At 41.4% G+C, this 23,426-nt stretch overlaps 1 protein-coding gene across 1 annotated transcript in view; it reads left to right on the forward strand.

Annotated features, from left to right (window-relative positions):
* Positions 1-4,931: 4,931 nt before the first annotated feature.
* LOC120556275 (complement C3-like) overlaps positions 4,932-23,426 on the forward strand; it is a 70,523-nt gene continuing 52,028 nt past the window's right edge. The window contains exons 1-16 of the mRNA XM_039796150.1: positions 4,932-5,047; positions 7,127-7,322; positions 7,460-7,622; positions 7,810-7,898; positions 8,339-8,427; positions 9,076-9,158; positions 9,290-9,377; positions 9,562-9,664; positions 9,995-10,115; positions 10,519-10,634; positions 11,025-11,162; positions 14,451-14,550; positions 14,672-14,766; positions 14,881-15,075; positions 15,158-15,313; positions 19,721-19,850. Of these exons, the coding sequence (XP_039652084.1) occupies positions 4,971-5,047; positions 7,127-7,322; positions 7,460-7,622; positions 7,810-7,898; positions 8,339-8,427; positions 9,076-9,158; positions 9,290-9,377; positions 9,562-9,664; positions 9,995-10,115; positions 10,519-10,634; positions 11,025-11,162; positions 14,451-14,550; positions 14,672-14,766; positions 14,881-15,075; positions 15,158-15,313; positions 19,721-19,850 (1,939 nt within the window). The 5' untranslated portion in view covers positions 4,932-4,970. The remainder of the gene's footprint in view (positions 5,048-7,126; positions 7,323-7,459; positions 7,623-7,809; positions 7,899-8,338; positions 8,428-9,075; positions 9,159-9,289; positions 9,378-9,561; positions 9,665-9,994; positions 10,116-10,518; positions 10,635-11,024; positions 11,163-14,450; positions 14,551-14,671; positions 14,767-14,880; positions 15,076-15,157; positions 15,314-19,720; positions 19,851-23,426) is intronic.

Here is a 23,426-nt window from a genome sequence, read left to right on the forward strand (position 1 = left end):
TATACTTGTACATAGAAATACCCAATTCCTAAAATCTAAAGTAATATCAGATACAAATGGATGATTTGTAATTGTGCAGGAAAACAGGAGCTGAACAGGTTGGCGAAGGCAGAGCCCTTCATGCCTCAGGCGGTCAGCGGCGAGGGCAAAACCTCTCAGGCGGCCGAACAGGTTGGCGAAGGTAGAGCCAGGCAGGACGTCGAAGACTCTCGTGTGGCCGTCGACGAAGGTGATACCCCTCTGGCAGCCGTCGGCAAAGGCGATACCCCTCTCGATGTAGACTCTGGGAGAATATTCAGCAAAGACTCTGGAAGAGTGGTCATCGAAGACTCTGAGAGAGCGGTCAGCGACGACTCTGGGAGAACGGTCAGCTCAGGCTCTGGAACGCTGGTCCGCTCTGGCTCTGGAACGCTGCACGTCAGCGGAGGTTCTGGACCGCTGCTCGGCTCTGCCGCACAGCTTGGGGATGCTGGACAACACATGGTCCAGTCTGCTGGACAACATGGGCTCTGGCTCGCTGGAGAGCGGTTGAACCTGTGCATGGCGCCCGCGTCCTCTCTTACGGGATATATCCTTCAATGCCCACTTAAAACAAACCTCAAGAACAGCCTTTTTCCATCTTCGTAACATTGCCAAAATTAGGAATATCCTGTCTCAAAACGATGCTGAAAAACTAGTCCATGCATTCGTTACTTCCAGGCTAGACTACTGTAATTCCTATCTATCCTATCAGGTTGCTCAAATAAATCCCTTAAGACTCTTCAGCTGATCCAGAATGCTGCAGCACGTGTTCTGACGAGAACTAAGAGAAGAGATCATATTTCTCCTGTATTGGCTTCTCTGCACTCTGCCGAGGTATATTCCTAAAAGGGAGATTTTCCTTGCCACTGTCGCAATAGCCACTGCTAATGCTTGCTCTTGGGGGAATTACTGTAATTGTTGGGGTTTTGGAATTTATAGAGCGTGGTCTACACCTACTCTATCTGTAAAGTGTCTCAAGATAACTCTGTTATGATTTGATACTATAAATAAAATTTAATTGAAAAATTTAAAATAACCGGGTAGCATGTTGAGGTGAAGGCTCGCAGCCAGGCATCTCTAAGAAGTCCTGAATCTACTTAGGCAAGGAGTTCCTGAGCCAGGATAGAGTGGATATCTCAAGGTGAGGTAACCGTAGAGCCTCCTGTTTCACCTCCCAACTAGAAGCTCTCTTGCACTCTCCATAAACACACATCAGAGAGTAGTACAAATCATAAAGTTCGTCCTCAAAATATTCCGCTGGGTTAATGCCAATATTTACAAAGCTAATGGGTGTTCAAACACTTAGCCAGTTGATCCAAACCAGCTCTGTGCGTCCAAAACAGTCCCATACATCCAGACACTTTTTGTGCCAGTCTCCGGAACAACAAGAGTTGGAGGAGAAACGTGCCGGGGAGTGTTGGCCCCTTATAGCTAAGGATAGCTGTGGCACCCGGCGGCCTCCGCAGCAGCATGGCACAATGTTATAGCTCGGTCCATTGCTTTACAGGACGCGTCTTAAGACCGTGGCAGGGGGGCCCACGCAATCCGCACAACCACACGGCACATAACTATAACAAATAAGATTGTCAGATCTTAATAAACACCAAATGGGTTGAAACAGGGAGGCATGCAGCTTACCGAGGCACCCAACGCCAGCAGCCCAGGTGGTCATCTATCCACACGGGGACGTCCACAGCTGAAACAAAGTTGCCTCTACAAGAGAACGCTCGTAAATGCCACCCGCACGACAATACAAACAATGAAAGGCACGAAGGATGAAAAAGCTTCCTTACCACTATTTAGCTGCAACTGTCCCTTCAATCCTAACTATGTGTAGCTACAAATCACGGATAGTTTTTCATTTTTGGTGTAATTCGAGTATATTTACAGTTTGAATTTTGTCACGCCACATATGCAACATCTACCTAAATGTCGTATAAAGCTAACAACGGTGTCCGATTTCAAGTTAATGAATATTTGTGAATTTCAGAGTAATTCTAAGAGGAGGCTAGCTAGCTCTCATTGATAGAGCTACATGCAGCCGCAGGCTCTATCAATGAGACTCGCAAACAAGCAGCGTTTATTTCCCCAATCATTTGTTTAAATAACTCAACACATTATAATTACACACATTTAAAGATTAACTGGAACTGTGTTAAGAGATTGCTGGCGTAACAAGCTCGCTGACCGCGCTCTCACTCACATACACCGGGCATTTAGCTAGCAGGAAGAAGGGAGTTGCAGGCCCTGGAGCTCTGTCAGAGCAGCGGCGTTTGGTTGTCCATTAGCCCAAAAAACTGTGACTTTGCGCGGGTATGGAGTGCTGTGGGCTGCCAGCCGTGACGGAGATCCAAGTACCCACACAGGCAGCACTGGCCGCTGAACTCCGACACACAGTCGGACAAAATTTGAAATTAGCCATCCATTTTCGTAAAGCGGCCCATATTTGAGCTTTACTTAGTTGATTTCTCGCATAAAAAAGTTTCAGAAGTGAATTTTGTAATGGAATAGCAGAGATCTGCGCGACCAAGATTCAGAAGGCTACCTGATCTCAGGTCAGTTGTGTAGCTTATGTAAATGTTGGGGCGTGACCGTTCTTTTAATACACCCATGGGCGTGACAAAGGTACAGGTCTTGGGATGCTTACATAACCAACTAGCTTTGTTGAGATTCTCCCGTTATCAGCGGCAGTTTCAAAATATGAGATTTTCATAGTAAAGGGATTTCAATCGGATTTTGAGCTTCTATGTATGTCCTATTTACCCACTGAACTGTCGTAATTCAACTATGACAGGGTAAAATCGGTTTTGCATTCTATCACCCCTTTAAAAAGACTCAGATCATGAAACAGTAAAACAAAGCAGAAATTAGTAAATGTACACACAGTGACACAGGAGAGAAACTAAACTTCAGACCACAGAGATTCAGTTAAAAACTACAAAAGGACTGAATAAACAGAAGTACATTTCTAGGATAAAGCCCTTATTCTTTACAGTCTATGATAAAGCCTGATATCCAGCAGGATTTGCCTCTCACCTTACATTCTTTGTGTGTTGCCGTTCACAAAATCCCTTCGCTTCAGGAAACAACAACCTTCGATCTGGCAAGCTACACAATGAAAATGGCAAGTTTTGAAGAAAATTTAGATTGTGCAATAAGACAGGCATGATTGGTTCTTGTGGTAAATGATTGTAAAGATTTACATGGAATATGTTTACGGCATTTACTTTCTAACTACTGTAGCCTACTGTGTTCAGTTTACTTCATTCAATATTTTCTGTGGCATTTTCTTTTGCAGGGTGCAAATGTTCCACCAAAACAAGTTCCTTCTTCAGATTTTTTTGCAGAGGCACTATCGCTGGGTCCGGAACTTAACACTTCCCAAGACAATTGGTTTAACACTCCCGTCATTACATTTAGCACACATGCCATGTCCTTTGGGTCAAGTTGACCAAGTGCCCCCCCGCCCCATCCTTCACATTAGCACACACATTCTTTGGGTCAGGTAGACCTGCCACAGTTCACCCTCATGTGTCCTTCACATTTAGCATATGCGCCGTGTCCTTTGGGTCAGGTAGACCCAGTGTGTGTGTGTGTGTGTGTGTGTGTGTGTGTGTGTGTGTGTGTGTGTGTGTGGGCGTGTGTATGCGTGTGTGTGTGTGACAGGCAAACCTCGACCTGCTGCTTGTTTCTGACCGAGAGGGTAGATTCCAGCCACCGCGTTGAATCATTGACAAGCGAGGTCTACCTCATGTATTGTCACGCAAGAAGGGCAACAGGCCAGCCCAGCGCACAGCCTTTGCAAATGTATTTCTTACACCAGCAACAAACCTCTTCCTCTTGCTGGCTGCAGCTGCCTGTCCGGGGTAGACGCTCCCGCTGTAGGATGAATGGAGTCACGAGTGCCTTCCCAGCTGCTCCAGGAACCACCTCCTCCTGTGCCGTTTGTCGGCCATCCATCCAGGGTTAGTCCTCGCCAAATCACAAACACGTTGTAGGCAGATATGTCTACACTCTTGTGGAAGACTGCCAGGTGCCAGCGAGTCGTCAGTCTACAGCTGTAGGCCTACGTGCCGATCAACTTGTCCAGGTTGTCCACGCTGCCCTTGTTGCTATTGTAGTGGAGGACGATGGCCCGCTTCCCATCGCAACGATCACTGATCTCGGCATCTGCATGCAGCATGCTCAGGAACACCACGTTCTTGTTCTTCTTGGCGAGGTAGGACACCAGAGTGGCAGCCGGAGTGAACGAGTGACGAACCTCGAGGACAACATCAGCCTGTCCTTGGAGGCCATCCGCAGCGCAGGCAAGAGCTCAGGCTTGTTCCTCCTCACCGTGCTGACCATCGTGAGGTTCCTCTCCAGAAGCTGTCTCGCTAAAAGCAAAGAACCAGGGCCTTCCAGGTGAAGAAACCACAGGAAAGCCTAACTGATCGTACAGTGCTGATATGTAAAGCCCTAAATAAAAATAAACTTTAAATACAAGCAAAGTAGCCTATTCAAAGCTTTCCCCTATGTCTTATTATCATCATAATCATCATCATCATCATCGTTATTATTGGTATTATTATTAATAATTGTATTAGTATTAGTATTATTGTTATTAGTATTATCAGTATAATTATTATCAGTAGCGTTATTCTTATTCTTATCCTTATCCCCCATTCTCATTTTTATTCTTATTCTTTTTTATTGCATTATACATGCGCGTTGGCAACAACACGCTCCCAGGTCATATTGACCCGCTCGGTCATATTGACCTACTGGGTCAACGGGAGGGTTAAACAAATGCAAACAACCCAGCACCCAGAATGTATCTGTAATTGGGAGGAGGACGGGCGAGACAGTAGTGAGGTGCAGGGGAGGAGGTGGGGGGGGTGGAGTGGATAAAAGGAGGGTGCTGCAGAGTTACAGTCTACATTGCCAGCGGATCAGGATCAGGCTGAAGGATGAGTAGGACTCTGCTGTGGCTGCTGGCCTCTCTGGCCTTTTTCTCTCTGACTTCTCTGGCTGATGGAGCTCCATTGTAAGTAGACCTGCCTTACCTTTACCCCCATGTGCTTTTACCCTGTGAAACCCAAGCCATTTTTGTTTTGGCCAAACATCCAAGCCAAGTGTTTTGCTCCTGTTACATTATTACTCACTGTGAGCTCATCTTTCACTATCAGCAAGTCTAGCATCTCAAATTAACAGAAGTAGGAATTGCTCCTTAATGTCTTATGAGCTGTATAACAAAGTTACAATGGCATAAAAAAAGGAAAAAATGTAAGTTAGATTGATTTGATAATATATATTTTTTTAAATAGAAAAACAATTTAATCAGATAATTCAACACTTTTTATAATTTGTTGAAGTTGGACATGTTCTATGTGAGTTTTTTTATCCACTTAGTGTTTTTTTGGCCTTACTTTGGAGCTTTTTTTCAAACCCGCCGCTGGGTTTTGGGGTTAGGAGGGCTATAAGTTAATTCATACACAGAGCTAAAATGTATAGCTTGTTTACAGTGGTGCTCATAAATTTATGAACCCATGCTAACGTTGACTAAAAAGAGGAATAAAAAAAATCATCTTTTGGAAATTGATCTTAATGCCTTAATTAAAAAAATCCAACCATTAAGGACACTAATTTTCTTTGTGAATGAATAATGTATCGTAAATAAATAAATGTTGGGGTACTTTCCATAAAATCATCTCTCAATGCAAATCAAACCAACTAATAAGCTTACTGACATAAATCCATGCCAATCTCTAGGTATGGCGAAGGGTATGTGATGATGTGGGGCTATTTTAATTCCAAAGGCCAAGGAGACTTTATCAAGATGCATAGTATCCTGGATCCATGAAATAACTGTCCTTTAAAAATAAAAATCTGCCTGCCTCTACAGGAATTTAACATAGGGGTGTGTATACTTATAACCCCTGTATTTTAAGGAGGAACATTTATTTATTTACGAATAAATGCTACTATATACTAGGGTCATCTGTATGTATATTCAATTAAGAGAGTGTATGGATACAAATATTAGTTTAACTTGTGTCTTACATAATAAGAAGTCAAGTCCAGTTTATGTCACACAAGTCAAGGTACTGTGGTCTTTGAAATGATGCCAATGAGTTGACCTGATTCTTGTTCAGAGTTTGCACAACAATGCATTAAGCCAGACAGAGCAAAAGTCTAGAGGCATGATGAAATGTTTTGTAGATCCAGTTCTTTGTCACTGTCTTTGTCAAGGTAATCAATAGATCCCTGATTGTGTATGAAGTCCATGCTGGAGCTCATGATCGTCATCTGAGTTTTCTTTGGTAATTTTGGTGAATTGTGGTCTCGCTTTGCCAGATCATCGACACTCTGCGGAGCGGAGAAGGGTCTGGCTAGTCCACATAGTATTACGGGATGGGAGAAAAACGTGCTGTGGTTTATTGGCATTTTTTTTTAACCAATCTCAATAGTCATGAGCAGCGCTAAGCTCTGCACAGAGCTGCTGGATGATAGTCTAGCTAGCTTTCTGGATTTACCATGCAGAGATCTGAGGAGCAGTCAACCATATTCCTCATAAATCGACCGGAGTTTAAAATTCCAACACAAAGAAAGCAGAAGGAAACAGACATCAGCGAAAATACATGCATCCTGCAGCACCAGAGCAATCCCAGAAGTGGAACGTCAAAGATATAGACTAGGTGAATTGAAACTTTAACTCACAGACTCTAAGACAGTGGTTCTCAACCTGGGGCGTGGGTCCCAACATAAACCTGAGGGGCCCAGAGGCAATTAAAGGAATAAGTAAGGGGTGGGGAGGGAACATTTATGTTGCACAAAATTATGTTAACATTTTGAGACTTCTATAATTTTTACTTCTGTTTTTTGGGAAATACTAAAATGTTACCATCAAGTACATAACAATCTCATAGAAAAAAAGTCATACTTAGTAAGGCCAATACCTGTGATGAGGGTTTACCGTACAAGCACTTATTTTTTTCTTTTTAAGGGGTCACACACAAAAAAAGGTTGGTAATGTTTGTCAGTATATCATAAACAGCATGTGGTCACTTCCGCACATTGACTGCAGTATATTCACATCAACATCTTTCTCACCACTGCTCTGCAGGAAGGTGATGTCTGCCCCTAACTTGTTGCGGGTAGGAACAGCAGAAAACGTCTTTGTGGAATGTCAAGACTGCACCGGGGGAAACATACCAGTCGAGATCAACGTGATAAACCATCCATACAAAAACACAAAGCTGACATCTACATCTGTGAACCTTACCAGTGCAAGAAACTTCCAGGAGCTCGGACAAATAACGGTAAGTGAAATACTGTCATGCTGTATATGCATGTTACTGTAACTTGGCTTCATTTTATGACACGTTCACAAAGAATGTAGATATGAATCCAGAAATGTACATCCTGATGCACATACTGCTCATCATACTGGTTTCAGATCCCTGCTGAAAGCTTCAGTAAGGATCCTACTATAAAACAGTATGTGTACCTGCAAGCTCAGTTCCCTGACCGACTGCTGGAGAAAGTCGTCTTAGTGTCCTTCCAGTCCGGGTACATCTTTATCCAGACTGACAAGACCCTCTACACCCCCAACAGCAGAGGTGAGTTCAATACTGAGCTACATAAGAAACACACTTACTCCTTTGTTTTTCCAGAATGTAATGATTGTACTGTAAATTACAGTAAAATGAATCTCTCTTTGGAAATAAGAGGAATAGTGAGGTCAAAAATAGATACACCTTCCTCCAACCTTCAGCAGCTAAATCAACCTCTTTCTTTCTCTGTCAGTTCATTTCAGGATGTTTGCAGTGACGCCCCATATGGAGCCCGTAAAGAGGGATGCAGAAACTCAAACTGATGCTTCTATTGCCATGGAGGTTGTGGAATTGTTTTTATCTTTGATAAGCAAATAATTTAATGTAATATTTTGTAAATAATCAGCTGTAACTGAGAGCATGACGCCTCTTAGTGAGGTGATATTACAAATGCATAACAGTAGATAATGTTCCGAAATTACCGAAATTAAAATACACATCCACAGTTAACGTTGTGTCTTTGTTCGGTTGTCTGACTCTAGTAAAACATGTCCTACTACTTACTGAAAATGCAAAAAAAATAAATGCAGTGGTCGAGTTGCACATTCCCCCATTGGAACACAGAAACATTTCAAAAATACCTGAAAAAGAGTCAATCTAGACTTGTCCAGGCTGCTGGATTGCAGACAAAAAACATACATAATATATAGCATGGACTTAAAGCATTTTTTTAAACTGGCACAGCTCTCTATTCATGTTTGTTTTATATTGTTTATTTTTAGACCCCTGAAGGCATCACTTTACCACTTGATCCAGTCTCTTTGAAATCAGGGATCCATTCTGGAGATTTCCAACTCGCTGAAATTGTCAGGTTGTATTTTATTTTCATTTCATTTCTATACATTCTGTTCTTTAGTGGTGCATTTAGATGTTAACATGGAAAACAGCTGTCCTTAATTCAAAACATTAATATCTTAAATATCTTACGTTTATGTTATCTTTCTACGATCATTTTCCATGTGGCCAATATAGTGTTTGGACAACTACTAATCCAAAATGATTTATCTCTGTGGTAGAGATATATTAAACATGAAGTCAGAGTCCTTCATGGCCTGTTTTCTGTGAGGAGGTTCTGGGTGTCCGGAGGCAAAGACAAGATAAATACCTTGGAGACCAATGGAATAAAATAATCATCCTAATAATGCAAAACACCGTTCTACAGTATCTATTGTGCAGTTTGCTGGCCAACCTGAAAACTTTAAACCCATTTGTTTTACTCAACGGCCATGTTTCTGTAGTCATTGCTCTCTGTATTGTAGTATAAACATCAAGTATATCTGAATTTGTGTAAGATATAAATAGCTTCAGAATCACTTTTACTTTCTAACTTAATAAATGTGTGTGTGTGTGTGTGTGTGTGTGTGTGTGTGTGTGTGTGTGTGTGTGTGTGTGTGTGTGTGTGTATGTGTGTGTGTGTGTGTGTGTGTGTGTGTGTGTATGTATGTGTGTGTGTGTGTAGTCTCGGACTGTGGAAAGTGGTGGCGAAGTTCCAGAGCAACCCACAGCAGAGCTATTCTGCAGAGTTTGAGGTCAAAGAATATGGTGAGCCCTATGACCTGCACCTTTATTTATTTTAACATATTAACATATTTATATTTAATATTTAAAAAGCTATAACATTCATTCATTTTTTATTTGATTGGACCCAGAATAAAACTCCTTTGATTTTTCAGTGCTGCCCAGTTTTGAAGTTAAACTGATGCCTGTTAGCTCCTTCTTCTACGTGGACAGTCAAGAGCTCACCGTCAACATCAAAGCTACGTATGTGAAGGTTTTGGTTTAGTGGCTTTAGAGACCTTATTGGGAGATTGATTGCAGGAGAAAATAAAGGGTGATGTTGAGAGGCCTCTTACCCTTTAAGTTAGTCATTGATTTTTTTTTGTTTTTTTGCTGTCCTTGTTTACTTCATTGTGGGCCTAATCTTATCCTTCTCTTGTGGATTTAGGTATCTGTTTGGTATGAATGTGGATGGGACGGCCTACGTGGTGTTTGGGGTTATGCAAGAGGGTCGAAAGAAGAACTTTCCAAGTTCTCTTCAGCGAGTGCAGGTGAGCTCATACTTAGACGTCTGTCGATTGGTCATTTTGGCGTATGCAGTATACTGTATGTTATACAAACGTACAGCTTGGCCTTTACCAGTGATACAAAATATGCATGACTCTAAAACATGAAAAATGTCTAGGATTTCTAAGCTGCCCGTCACCATTTCAGTTAATATATTGACATAGGAATGTAACAATTAAAGTATTTAAGATGTTCAGTATGATGCTAGTCTGACAGTAATTTACACCTTTAGTATATCTCCATCTGTTCACTGACTGTATTACTGTACCACTGTACTATATTTCAAGATACATTTTTCTTTAATGTCACATTAGATAGAGGGAGGTATTGGAGTGGTCAAACTGAAGAGAGAGCACATCACACAGACCTACCCAAACATCCTTGAACTGGTGGGGAGTTCCATATATGTAGCTGTCAGTGTGCTGACAGTGAGCGGTAAGAAAGAGAGACTGTGTGTTTGTGCTTGTTCACTATGTTTGATCATGTGTGGGTTAATTTAACAATCATTATTTTTATTTTTATTTTTATTTTTGCAGTCTGGGCAACATGGGGCTCATGTTTTGAACCATGTACACACTAGTTGCTCTGTGGCTAGCAATGGCAACCAGAGCGTTGTCCTCCCCAACAAAATAACTCATATCAGCAATGTGGACAATAATAATAATAATAATAATAATAATAATAATAATAATAATAATAATAAAATAATTTCCCAAACAAGAACAAGAGGAAAAAAATATAAAATACAGATATCAGGATATGTTGTTCTTTATCAGTTAATCTAAAAGAAAGTAAACAGATATTAAAATCAGTTTTGTGTTTCTGCATTCATTCACAGGTGGTGAAATGGTGGAGGCAGAGTTGAGAAGTATCCAGATTGTTACATCACCTTACACTATCACCTTTAAGAAAACACCCAAATATTTCAAACCAGGAATGTCCTTCGATGTTACGGTAAATTACCTATTTAGATTTATATAAATTAACAGCAAAAGTATTGTTTCATTTCTACTTACATGAGGAAAATCATTTACAGAAACGTTTAGTTACTTAACAGTTACTCTAAAAATGCAGATACAAACACAGATGGCGGTTTATTCTAAATATAAAAGTTGCATCTGTCATGGATTTTCATTATGAATCAAATATTTTAAACAGGTGAGATTCCAGAGGAAAAGAAAAATTCACCCTTTTGGGTCACTATATACTATCTACTTTAAATCAAAATACGCAGGACACAGCTAGTGCTGTTGCAGATAAAATAATCTCATATCATGAGTCAACTTAATATATTTTAATAAGACATTTTTCTGATTGTTCAGATGTTTGTGTCTCTGATGGCAGGTTGAAATTGTGAATCCTGACGGCACTCCGGCAAAAGAGGTTGTAGTGGTGGTCGACCCGGGCCATGTGCAGGCTTTAACCGCAGCCAACGGCATGGCAAAGATTACCATCAATGCAGGTGCAAGTCTGGCAATCACCGTAAGTCTCACTATTTTTTATGTATATTTTTTGCATTACAACCCGATTAGCAAATGGAAGCTTACATTTTTCAAACTAGACCCTATCTTCCCATGCATTGATATCTAAGTAATCTCGCTTTAAGGAAACAGACATCGGTGAAAATACATGCATCCGGCGGAATTTCCTGCGGCACCAGAGCAATCCCGAAAGTGGAATGTTGAGAACATAGACTAATATCTAAGTGACTAGTGTGAACAAAAATCTTAAAAAGTGGTCCAGTAATAAGCGAGAATGCTTTAACCGGCAGCCACAAATAGGGCTGCAATGGAATCCTTAAAGCTTACCATTAATTTTCGTCCACTAAAAGTGCTGGTTTTGCCACTGACATGCTCAGATTGTCTGAAAACATTATGGTACAGAGATAGACATTTTTGTTAAAGAGTAAGGTCCTTTTTGTTTACCCAGAAACAGACACGACATTGCCATCTCCAAACTCACCAGATTCTATTTCAATAATCAATACTTTTTGCTAGCGTGTATAGATCCAGCAGAGTGGTGATGGTTGGGACAGTGGAAAGACAGTTTTTGAGTTTTATTGTATTTTGTTTCTGTCAGCTTTGAATGAAGGATGTTTTATGATGATAAAATTACTGTTAAATTGAGTCTGGTAGGTTTGGTGATTAAAGGATATTGGTAAAAGACAGGTTGAACAAAACACAGTCAGGTCAGTAACATGCAGCTCCTAGGTGCAAATAGAGTCATAAGACGTTTAAAAACAAGGTCCTAAGTATGACCCCTAACGTGTGTGGGACCAGACACATGTTGGATAAAATTAAAAGACTTAGTGACATTGAGAAAATCAGCAGCAAAGGGGCAAGACATGTCATCGAAGTAACGTATCACCAACCATAACCACTTTTTCTTGTAGAAAAGGTTGTCGGTTAAAATACGAGAGCTAATGCCATTTGTGTGTATACCATCACGACGGAAGGAGGCTGGGCATTTCCAGAAGATGTTAAAAAGAAAGGGGGTGGACAATGTCCCAAATGACAAAAACAGTCTAAAAAACAATACAAACAACACAGTCCTAAAACCGTATGCTGATATACATAGTCAATATAGTGCGCAGTAACTCCTAAATAATTTTGATTACTCACTGACGTCCAGTGATCACCGGTTAATGAGACAGCGTTTGCACTTTGCAGCAGTTCCAATTGGGCTACTTTCTCCGTGGAGTACAGGCTGTGTATGCATGAAACTACTGTCCCCCTCGACAACTTTTTAAAAGTAAAATGGGTTTCCGTTAACGCCGTTAATAATGCATTTAACTGACAGCACTAAAAAAAACCGTTTTCCCTCGTAGGCGAGGGACTCGAGGACCTCAATGAAATCATGTTTAAAAACTTCAGAGGACTGACTGGAAATTTTATTACAACCAACATGAAGAATTATGTCACAGGCGTGAGGATGATTGGCAAGGATGCTGGGAATCTTTTCCATTATATCAGTTAAAAAGCAAAAAGTTGCAGAGGATATGTTTTTAGCATTCCTCACGATTGAGTCTCCAATAATGAGCAACGATAGGGGGGCAGGCTACAAAGGAAGTTTCATTTGTGATGATGATTTTGCAGGAGGGTGGTAAACAGTGAGAGGGGAAGAAGCCCTGAGGCCTGTACTACGAATCAAGATCAACATGCCCTGGAGTTATTTCAGTTCCCCGGCTTCACCTAACCTAACAACCGCACGCCGCATAAGCTGTGTCACGACAGTGGTTAACAACTAGTTCAATCTACCCAGGGTTTCCCAATCCAGCGGCGCGCGTTCACATAAAAGGGGCGGTGTTTGCACAGCATGACCAATCGCAAACATCTACCTGAGCCACATATTTTACATAAGAAGAGCAAACTATAATTCTACATAAATGTGAAGAACACAGATACGTTTTTACAGGCAAAACGCAATACAGTCGCTGCTTCCTAAAACAAGAAGGAAAGCTGGCAAAAATAGCCGACACGGTTATGCGTTAATCACAACACTAATCAATATCACTTCCCCATCAGTCAGGCACAATATCTGACCATAATTACACTTGTGCTTTCAATAAACTGTCTTTTGCAACACGCGGCTCAATAAGTCGCTCTTCAAATGTTTTAACTTTTATGAGCGCACCTCTTTCTCTCTTAATATGTCTATGTTTGAGATGTTTTCTCTCATAAATTTACAGTCTATGATCTCACCGTTGCACACCGTTCTTAGATTGAACATGTCCTGTCCCCCCCTCCCGTGGGGTCGAAAATCAAGCTGTTCCACTTAGCTGCTCCCTCTAGAGGCCTGGAGAACTTTTGTTGTGTAATCTGGATGCAGCGTTTTTTTGTTGCATTTGTTTTTGGGGTTTGTGTGCTTTTCTTTTTGCATCGTTTTTTATTTGCAGATTTACAGTGCGTTTGTGTATTTGGTTGTGTTGTGAGTATTTGCAGCACATTTGCTGAATGCTGCGCATGTGTTGTCAAATTAATGAAGTTGTTTTTCTTTTTGCATCGCTTTTTTTCAGGGTTTTTGTGCTTTTCTTTTTACATAGTTTTTTATTTGCAGTGCATTTATGTATTTGGTTGTATTGTGTGTATTTGCAGCGCGTTTGGTGAATGCTGCACATGTGTTGTCAAATTAAAGAAGTTGTTTTCTTAATTTGCTTGTGTTTTGTCTATTTGCATGTGTTTTCTTAACTTGCAGGGCGTTTGCCCCTGTCGGCCACCATACAAAACAGAGTTAAAAGGAAAACAAATATTGGCAATGAAATAATGCTAATGTTCTGTGTCTTAATGTTGAAAGTACATGTTTGCCACAACAGCTTTTTTAAGCCAATGATGCATGTTAATGCTGTTCTGCCCCATGGTGGCCAAAAATCGAATAATGCAGCTGTAAGTAACAAACTGAGTTGTGTTGTAGTTTGAGCCAATGCTTATTTGATGTTAATTTAAAGTGTCTTACCTAGAAAAACACTCACTTTTTACCTTGCTCAATTAAAAGACAATATTGACAGCACTGCAATGAAACGAAACAATGAACCAATGGCCAGCTTTATATTGTACTGTCAATCTATTGTATGAAAATCCTTTTTAATTCTTGTCAGTGTATGTCTTTTTGTTAGTCCATTACGTGTTTTTTTATTGCTAGGTTACTGCCAGGCAAGGTCTTCATAGGATAGGATAGACTTGAGACTTTTTAATGTATTATTTATTTATCTGTTTGTGTATGCTTACTTGTGTGTGTGTGTGTGTGTGTTTGTGTGTGTGTCATTAATTGCAGGCAAAGACCAATGATCCTCATATTTCAAATGAAAAGCAAGCATCAGCCACCATGGTAGCTCTCCCATATACCACTCAAAGCAACAGCTACATTCACATAGGTAAGGGACATCCTGAAATAACATTAGATGTTGAAAAAAAGGTGGTGGAATTGGCAGAGTATGCACCATGCACTACATCTTTTCAGTGTCTAACACTCATCACAACATGTCACATTTGCAGGTGTGGATACAGCTGAGCTGGAATTAGGAGACAACCTCAAAATCAGCCTCATCCTCAAGAGGCAGGAAAATCAAGACAATGACATCACCTACCTGGTGAGAGATGTTTTACACCTGCATGTGTGCATATGTAACTTTTTTTTTGTTGCATCCCACAACCTGTATAGTCTCTACATGTCGGATAAAAACTGCTGTTATCTATGTCCATAGATCCTGAGCAGAGGTCAACTGGTAAAAAATGGGCGTTACAAGACGACAAGAGGCCAAATACTGATTCCCCTTACAGTCACTGTTACCAAAGAAATGCTGCCATCGTTCCGCATCATAGCCTACTACCACAGAGATGGCAGTGAAGTGGTATCAGACTCTGTCTGGGTGGATGTAAAGGACTCCTGCATGGGCTCGGTGAGACACAGATAGTACGATTTTTTATATAGTCTAACTGCTTTAACGTTGCCTCATTCATTGACCTCCCCTTCACATTTAGCTGAGGCTGGAATCATCCAAACCCGCTCCATCCTATGAGCCTCGCAAGATGTTTGGTCTTAAGGTCACTGGAGACCCAGGGGCCACAGTGGGACTGGTGGCAGTTGACAAAGGCGTCTATGTCCTAAACAACAAGCACCGTCTCACCCAGAAGAAGGTAATTTCTTAATTTATATTTAACAAGTATAATGTGTGACAGTGGTTTACAGTTTTTGCCCGTTGCTTGAACACATTTTGCAAAACTTCGCTCATTGTGCCAAAACTCTACACACAAGTAAACATGACACAACACTGGGACATATACCATTCACATCTGTGTCAAATTGAAACTCTACTATCAAAACCTAAACTCTGCTATCAAAACCTAACATTCCTTTGTCAAAATGTAACTCTGATGACAAAATGACACATACTTGCATGATATGCATACACTTTCAGATCAGGGGGAACACACTAGTCTACTTTATATAAAACACCTTTGATTTTTGATTTTCAGTGTTTATTCAGAAGGCATATTTTCAGGAGGCACATTTTCAAACAACCAAAAAAGCAAACAGGCCTACTCAATATTGTACATTGCAGTAACATGAATTCAGATAAAGCAAAAAAAAAATTATAATAATAATAGAAAAAACACTATACTGTAAACACAGAAAATCATGGCAATTGTGCATCCGTGGGCTCATGGTCTGTTGGGGTCTGGCCACAGGATCTCATCGACATCGCAAGCAATGTCTTCTCCCGCTAGGCACCGGGGAAAATATCCCCTTGCATGTCGAAACCATCCATGGATTGCTGTCACCTGAATGTCGTTTCAGGCCTGTTCCATTGCCAGTGGCATGTGGTTGGCGGTCATATACACGCCATCTCCAAGCCGAAAATAATTCCTCTATAGGGTTTAAAAATGGTGAGTAAGGGGTCAAGTATACCACTTCAAATTGATTGTGGTTGGTGAACCAGGCCTGGACCAGAGCAGCCCGATGGAAACTGACATTATCCCATACCACCACAAACCTGGGCTGATCTGATCTGTTCTGTACAACTATATATATTATGGAGAGCATCTAGAAATGTGAGTATATGTTGGCTATTGTATGGACCTAGTTTTGCATGATGATGCAGAAGCCCTCAAAGGCTTATACCGGCACACAATGTGATATTAGCCCCGCGCTGCCCCGGGACGTGCACAATTGCCCTGTGGCCAATTACATTACGACCCCGTCGTCTTGTTTTGCTCAGGTCGAACCCAGCTTCATCAATGAAAACGAATTCATTAGGCTGTGCAGCTCCATCCATGGCCAAGATTCTCTGTAACAAAAACAAACATAGTACTGTACTACAGTGCTACACATACAGAACCCTCACCCCATCACACAAGTACCTGTGTAGCTCTCCAAATGGATCCATGTGGTACTGATATGGTACATATTCAGCTGCTACTGGATTTCACCAATACTGTATTGTAAATGTAAAGGACAGTTACACTTACCTGTACATATTCAGCTCGAAGTCCTTTGACCCAGACACTGTTCCTCTGAAATGGGACCCTGTAGCGCTGCTTCATGGTGATGTTGTGTTTTCCCAAGATGCGTCTGATGGTGGTGATGCTCACACGGTTTATGTTGTTGAACACTTGCCTGCCTTGTCTGCAAGTATTTTCTGTCGTAGCTGGTGGAGACGGATGCCATTGTCTGCCCTCACTAGGTCCACAACGGCAAGTTCCTGCAAAAGGAGCATTAGCACCCTGCAATACCCTGTACACGTGATGTGGTAATGTGAAATACTGTAGTACAGTGCTGTAAATACCATCTGAGCAGAGTAGAAGGTACAGAGGTGAAGACATACCTGTTTTCTAGTCGGAATGTTCTTATTACAGATGCCACTGTGAAGAGGCTTAGATGTGGGTGGACTCTCTGCCCAGCTTCCCTCATAGTCAGGACATGGTTGATGACATGGTCCACCAAAGTTGCTCTTATATCATCAGAAATAGGGGTCCATGCATGGCCTCTTCGACCTTGACCTTTTCCTCCTCCTCCTCCTCCTCCTCTTCCTCTTCCTCTTCCTCTTCCTCTTGCTCTACCTCTGCCTCTTGCTGAGGGTTTTTTGTAGCTGGCTGATTGGTGTTCAGTTTTGCAAGTAAGTGCCTTCAAGTGTGTATTTGAGTGGTTGCAATTACCCGATGTGTTTTGTGTTTTGGATACATGTGTTTTCCAAATGGCACCCTGAGATTTCATTTTTGAACGAAGTGTCTTCTGTATGAAATAGAGTGTAGTATGCAGGACCAAGTGTGTTGCATAAAGGAGTAAGTGTGTTGCAGAATTGCAACTAGAGTGCAAAGCAGCGCTTTTGTTTAAGGTGTTGGCACATGTGTTTGAGGTATGGTAACAAAAGCTTCAAGTTGTGTTACTTTAGTCTAAGCATGGGTCTATAGTGTTCAAGCAACGGGCAAAAACTGTAATTAAAAAAAATATGTGTATAAATAAATGACACATTAATTAGTGTTTGGATTCAAATAACATATATGCATATAAATGTGTTCAATGCCATGTAAGAACATTCATGTGAGTTTATAGATATGTGTTTTAGAGACTCCGTAGTGTAAGGAAGAGGATTAGGGACAAATGTGAAAGATTTATTTGAGTTCTTAGATTAAAGTCAGAATTCTGACTTTTTTTCTCAGAATTCTGACTTTATTCAAAACAAATCTTACATGGTCGTTCTGATATGGCATTAAACACATTTATGAGACACATTTACACATGCAATGTAAATACTGCAGGACAAATTTATATTGGATATAATATATAATAATGTATACGTGGCCTTAAAGCAGCAGCCTCTGCCTGCTCCTCTGTTTCTCTCGTCAAGATCTTGTGCCAATAATTCTTCATCTGGTTCGCAAAGACAACCCCGACCATCAAACTCCAAAAACTCCTCTGTGTGTTCCACATCGGATTGGGATGAACTATCCATCTGAGTTGATATTCTAAAAACACTGACACAATCTCGTTATTATCCCAAAGCTCAGTCTCTCTCTCTCTCAGCAGACAGTCTGTGAGTCTCCACCATTGCTATAGTTACCTATGCGCATGCTTAATAGCTCTTGAACTTTTGAACTGCTGCTGCTGGCTGAGCTGTGGTGTCAGGTTACAGCCTTGCTCTCATTACTATGGACATAAACACGGCAAATCGGTTCTTTTTGTGGAAAAAATATGTTTTGGAATATTGGATTGTATGAGTTCGACAATCAACTAGTGTGGACTTCACCAGAAAACAGGAAATAAACAGAGGTATGATTAACACAACTGTTATGCCTTTCTGTCACATCTACTGCAGTCAGACTTGCTGTGTTCCCTCTGAAGGAATCACTGCACATGGGTAGGCACTTGTAATGACATTTCGAACATTTTAAGTGGCTAAAAACACGTTTAAAACTTGCCCCGACAACTGCCATTTTAGATCAGTGGAAGCTCATACATGTAGCTGCAGCTTCTCCGTGTTGCCTGCACCAATTCAGGTCGGGGTTTTTTCAATCAAAAGTACACGCATATTTATAGCGATCAAGATTAATGTCAAATTTGTCCGGAATTCTTCTTTAAAGGAGTTGCTAACTCCGCCAAAACAGCTGACGGATTCATGTGATGCTTTAGAGGAAAGGATGTCTCATCCCTCTACAGCACATTTGCTCGTTGCCTCTCTCCACCAATGATTTCCTCACGTGAAAAAACGGGAGTGAATAGTGGACAGTAATAATTCGTGGAGGATCGAGTTTAACAGTTTTACAGCTAGTTTGGTTTTAACAGTAGATTACCTGTGTGCATAAATGATGCTAAAGTAATTGCCTTTATTATTTGCCGTTGTCTTCATGTGTGGATTTATACGACCACAGGTTTAAGTGTTCATCAGAAAGCCTTAAGTTTTGAGCTAAAGTTGTTAAAGATGATCCAACACTGACTTGTTGTGTTAAAATGTTAGACGGTTACAGTTTATAGTTCATTTATTGTAGTAGCCTTACTGAAATGTTACACAGATATTTTATATGTTATTTTGGAGTAATCAATATGCACAGCTATTTTTGGTGTCATAGAGCAGAGTGATATATGACATTATTTCTAGATAATTTCATACAGTTTAGTGTGTTTAATGTTTATTATATCCAGGATATATACAACTGTATATTTAGGGACATGCAACACATTAGTGAATGAAGTGTATGTTTGAGAATAACTGTAGTTTATTAGTCTTTATTGTCACATTGAGCATGCACAAGAGTAAGAGAGCATAGTCTATTATTGATATGAATGGGCTAATTTCTTGCTATAAGCCATTTAGTACTACTATAAATGGCAGCCTTACGTGTAATTGTTTTCTGTGTATGTTTCCCAGTTTGACCACACCACACACATACTCTCACCAAAAACTGTTAATTATCTGGAGAAAGGGAAGTTCTGTGTCTGATCAACAAACTGTAGCGACGGCTACTACAACTGAATCACTTAGTCTCACCTACAATATGTCTGTTTAACTTGTGTAACTAGTGTAACCCTATGTCTTGTCTGCTCAGGTGTGGGATATTGTAGAGGAGTACGACACAGGCTGCACACCAGGTGGAGGGAAGGATGGTATGGGTGTGTTCTACGATGCTGGGCTGTTGTTTGAGTCCAACACAGCTTTTGGGACTCCCTACAGACTAGGTGACACTACTTTCTACTACTTTCTCTTCCCTTCCCAGAACATACCCCTCTTTAGGTTTTGATATTGTACCACTGAAACATCCCTAATTACAGTAGGAGAAAGAGGGTGTAAAAGTTTGGGGTTCTCTTTCATAGCATTCATTTCAACGTCTCACTATAAGCCCCTTCACATATTCACAGACACAATAATATATAATAACGCATCAGGGCCCTGCATTCATACTGTCACCAGAGGTATGCCTGTGCCACCCAATATAAAATTAATTCTAAATTATTTTGTTCAAAAAACAACCATGCCAAAGCATACCAATGCTGCTCTGTCAGATTAGGGTAGAGAAAAAAAAAAACAGTGCAAGTATATTGAACAACGATGAGGTGCTAGCTGATAAAACAAAAGAAAACAAAATTGTCATCATAAACATGTCGAGGCAGGTATAGTCGCCTTAGGGAGTGGGGCATCCACCTGGCCGCCTATCTGGACAACTGGCTACTGCTGGCACACTCGGACATTGTGTTGGCACACCTGGCCGATCGGGGTTTTGTGGTGAACAAGGAAAAGAGTGAGTTTAACACAGAGACAGGACGTTTCTTTTCCGGGTCTGACGTTGAATTCGCTCACCTACACAGCCTGCCTGTTAGCCAAGAGAGTGGACAATTTCAGTTCCACTCTGGCACATTTTGTTAGGAAACAGGTCTGTACGGTCTGTGTCTCAGGCTGTTGGAACTGATGGTGTCATCACTGTTGGTGGCAGGCTATACATAAGAGATTTTCAGCATTGGGTGACAGGGTTATGGTGTTAGAAACTGTTGGGGACCAAGAAGCTGGTTAAACCTGATTTAACCAAAAAGGCCTCAGATTGAGCTGACCAGAGAGACAAAGGAATCGTGGCCTGTATGTAAACCCCAAAGCCTGGTTAATTCACACCTCTATGCTAAACTCCCAGCCAGAAGGGACTAGCCTCACAACTGGCAGGAAGTCAAAGAACTACAAGATTGTAGTCTCGACACTTTCAAGAGTTTCGAGTCTTCCTATTGGGTCAGCGGGACCATAAACACAGCATAAATAAGCCTGATCACCCAAAATCCTGTTGTCTTTGCTTGCAACTCACATTGCTGACAGGAGGCGCGCAAGCGCTTGTGCTCAACTTCTATTTTCTGGAGAAAGTGGATTTAATTTCGGAGGATCCTATGAAAAACGCACCAGTGTTTTTCATAACTGCAGTGAGAAGGAAACAACGTTTTTCTTCTCAAAGTCGACCAAACTTTCCCCCTTGCTGCCTTTTTGGAGGGAAGTTTCTCCGTGGCCGCTGACGAGCGCCAGGGACCCGTTCTGTTTCATTTCTGTGGAAACCTATGGACAGGAACAAACGGACTGAACACACCGTAAAAAGGCTGACGTCTGGGCAGAGATAAGTAGTGTGTTTGTTGCTAGCTTAACCACGTGGGGTGGCCTAGCAACCTCGACCTTTTCAACCCCTCCTCGTGCACCCAGCACCACTACCGCCCTCTTGAGGCTAAATAGTTTTGTGCAGCTCACAGGAGTAGCCATTTTGGGAATTGTTTTGTGTTACAACTACACTTCGACACTGCCCCTCCTCTTTCACTCTCTCACTCACACACACACACACACACACACCCAGACGTGTCCACAACACATGCTGTTTTGTTTTTACTTTGTTTTGGGTTGTGATACTGAAAAAGGTATATAAGTTTATTATTGAAGGATTATTGATTAGCTACTGATAATTGTGACGTTAATATAGATATATCTTATTATACTTAAATAGCAGTTGCTTGTGATTATTTGTGTACTTTTTGTAATAATTGCTGGTCGGATAGGCCCGTGATCGAAATCACCCCTTCCTTTAATTCCTTTTAAAGGATTTTCACAGAAATGAGACTGTTCCACAGTTTGATTATTGGTCCCTGACTTGCAGGGTGGTGCCCCGTTTTGATTGTTTGTCAATTTGACGAAGTTATTAATAACCATATTCATAACTTTATTAATATTGATAAAACATCTTTGATAATTTGCCAATGATCAAATCTATACCCTACTGGTATCCTACATTTTGGTGCCCCGTGTGAGGCTGTTAGAACCAGCGTTGTTACAATAATTATACATAATAATCCATAATTTTTTAATATAAATTTTTTATTTTTGAAAATTATAATTTTCCCGCAACATATTTAACGCCCCGTGCAAGCGTTGAATACCAGTTTTAGTGCAACATTTATGCATAATTGTCCATACCTTTTCAATTTTAAATAATAATTTTTCTGAAATTTTTATTTTTGAAAATTAATGTTTCTGCAACCTGCCAAGCATACATTCAGTTGTGGTCTGTGAATTTTTCAGTGTGTACATTGGTTAGTAGACAACATTTTCACGCTCTACTTGAACCCTTGACAGTAACGGCTATTACACACCTGAGGTGTCCGGGCCTCTACGGCCACCTGACAGGATCGGGTTAATTAGCTTAGTTAGCAGTCAAGATTTTCACGCTCTACTCGATCTTAAAGTTATTAATACTAACACTCAGATTTTTGACAGTAACAGCTATTACGCACCGGAGGTGGTGCGACCTCTGCGACTACCCGATAGAATTGGGTTGGTGGTAAATGGTAGTAATAAGCTTAATTAGCAGTCAACACTTAAAACTAAAGGAACTACAGGTTAAGCCTTTCACCTGCTCCTTGAATCAACTTGTTCACAGTTAATTTTCCTTTGTCACCACAAAGGAATTGAGCCCTGGTAGCAATCTGTTTGCTAGAGGTAAAATGAGTTGCTTCGAGTACCAGAGGCTGGAGACGAAAGCTTCCAACGAGCCGACCGACACAGTCCTGCAGAATGTGGTCGCTTGTCTCATCCTAGACTCTGAAGAGAATAACCGTGATAGTTGTGGAACTACCTGCAATTAAATACTCCAGGAACTATTAGCTTACATGGCACAGCCGTCTTGGATGCTAAAAGCTTGCATACAAGGCTTGCTTGGCCAATTGGTGCTCATCTATCAGAGCCGAACCCAACGCGCTGTCCTCCAAGCACAGCTCGCACCGCTGCAAGACAGCTATGAAGCTGAGCAGCGCAAAACAGCCTGGCTTAGACAGAGAGTCCAAGCCAGGCGTGATGAGGTCTCCTGGTTAGAGGAGAGCCGTGAGGACCTCTCGGCACAGCTCTGGCGGTGCCAAAGGAAAAGCCGCGTTCTATTCTCCTCCTCCGGTCTCCCCCACAATCAGAAACACCATTTCTCTCCGCCACCTCGGCGAAAAACCCACTTGTCTTCTTCCCAGAGAAGAGACCGTTCTTCATCTTCTTCTCGTCCTCCTACTCGGAGAGACCGATCTTGTTCATCTCCACTACCTCGGCGGAGAAAACCCTCTTCCTCACCTTCCCGGAGGAGGGACCCTTCTTCCTCATCTCCTCCCCCTCGGAGGAGAGATCACCACTCCCCTGCCAAAAGCGGAAGGAAGGTCTTGCAACATCAGAGGAACACAGGTAGAATCAGAGTTCCGTCCACTGACAAACGGTGCGAGCCACAAAGCTCGCCATCCCGCTTTGATCAGACTCCATCC

Source organism: Perca fluviatilis, chromosome 1 (genome assembly GCF_010015445.1).
Source record: "Perca fluviatilis chromosome 1, GENO_Pfluv_1.0, whole genome shotgun sequence".
Taxonomy (NCBI): domain Eukaryota; kingdom Metazoa; phylum Chordata; class Actinopteri; order Perciformes; family Percidae; genus Perca; species Perca fluviatilis.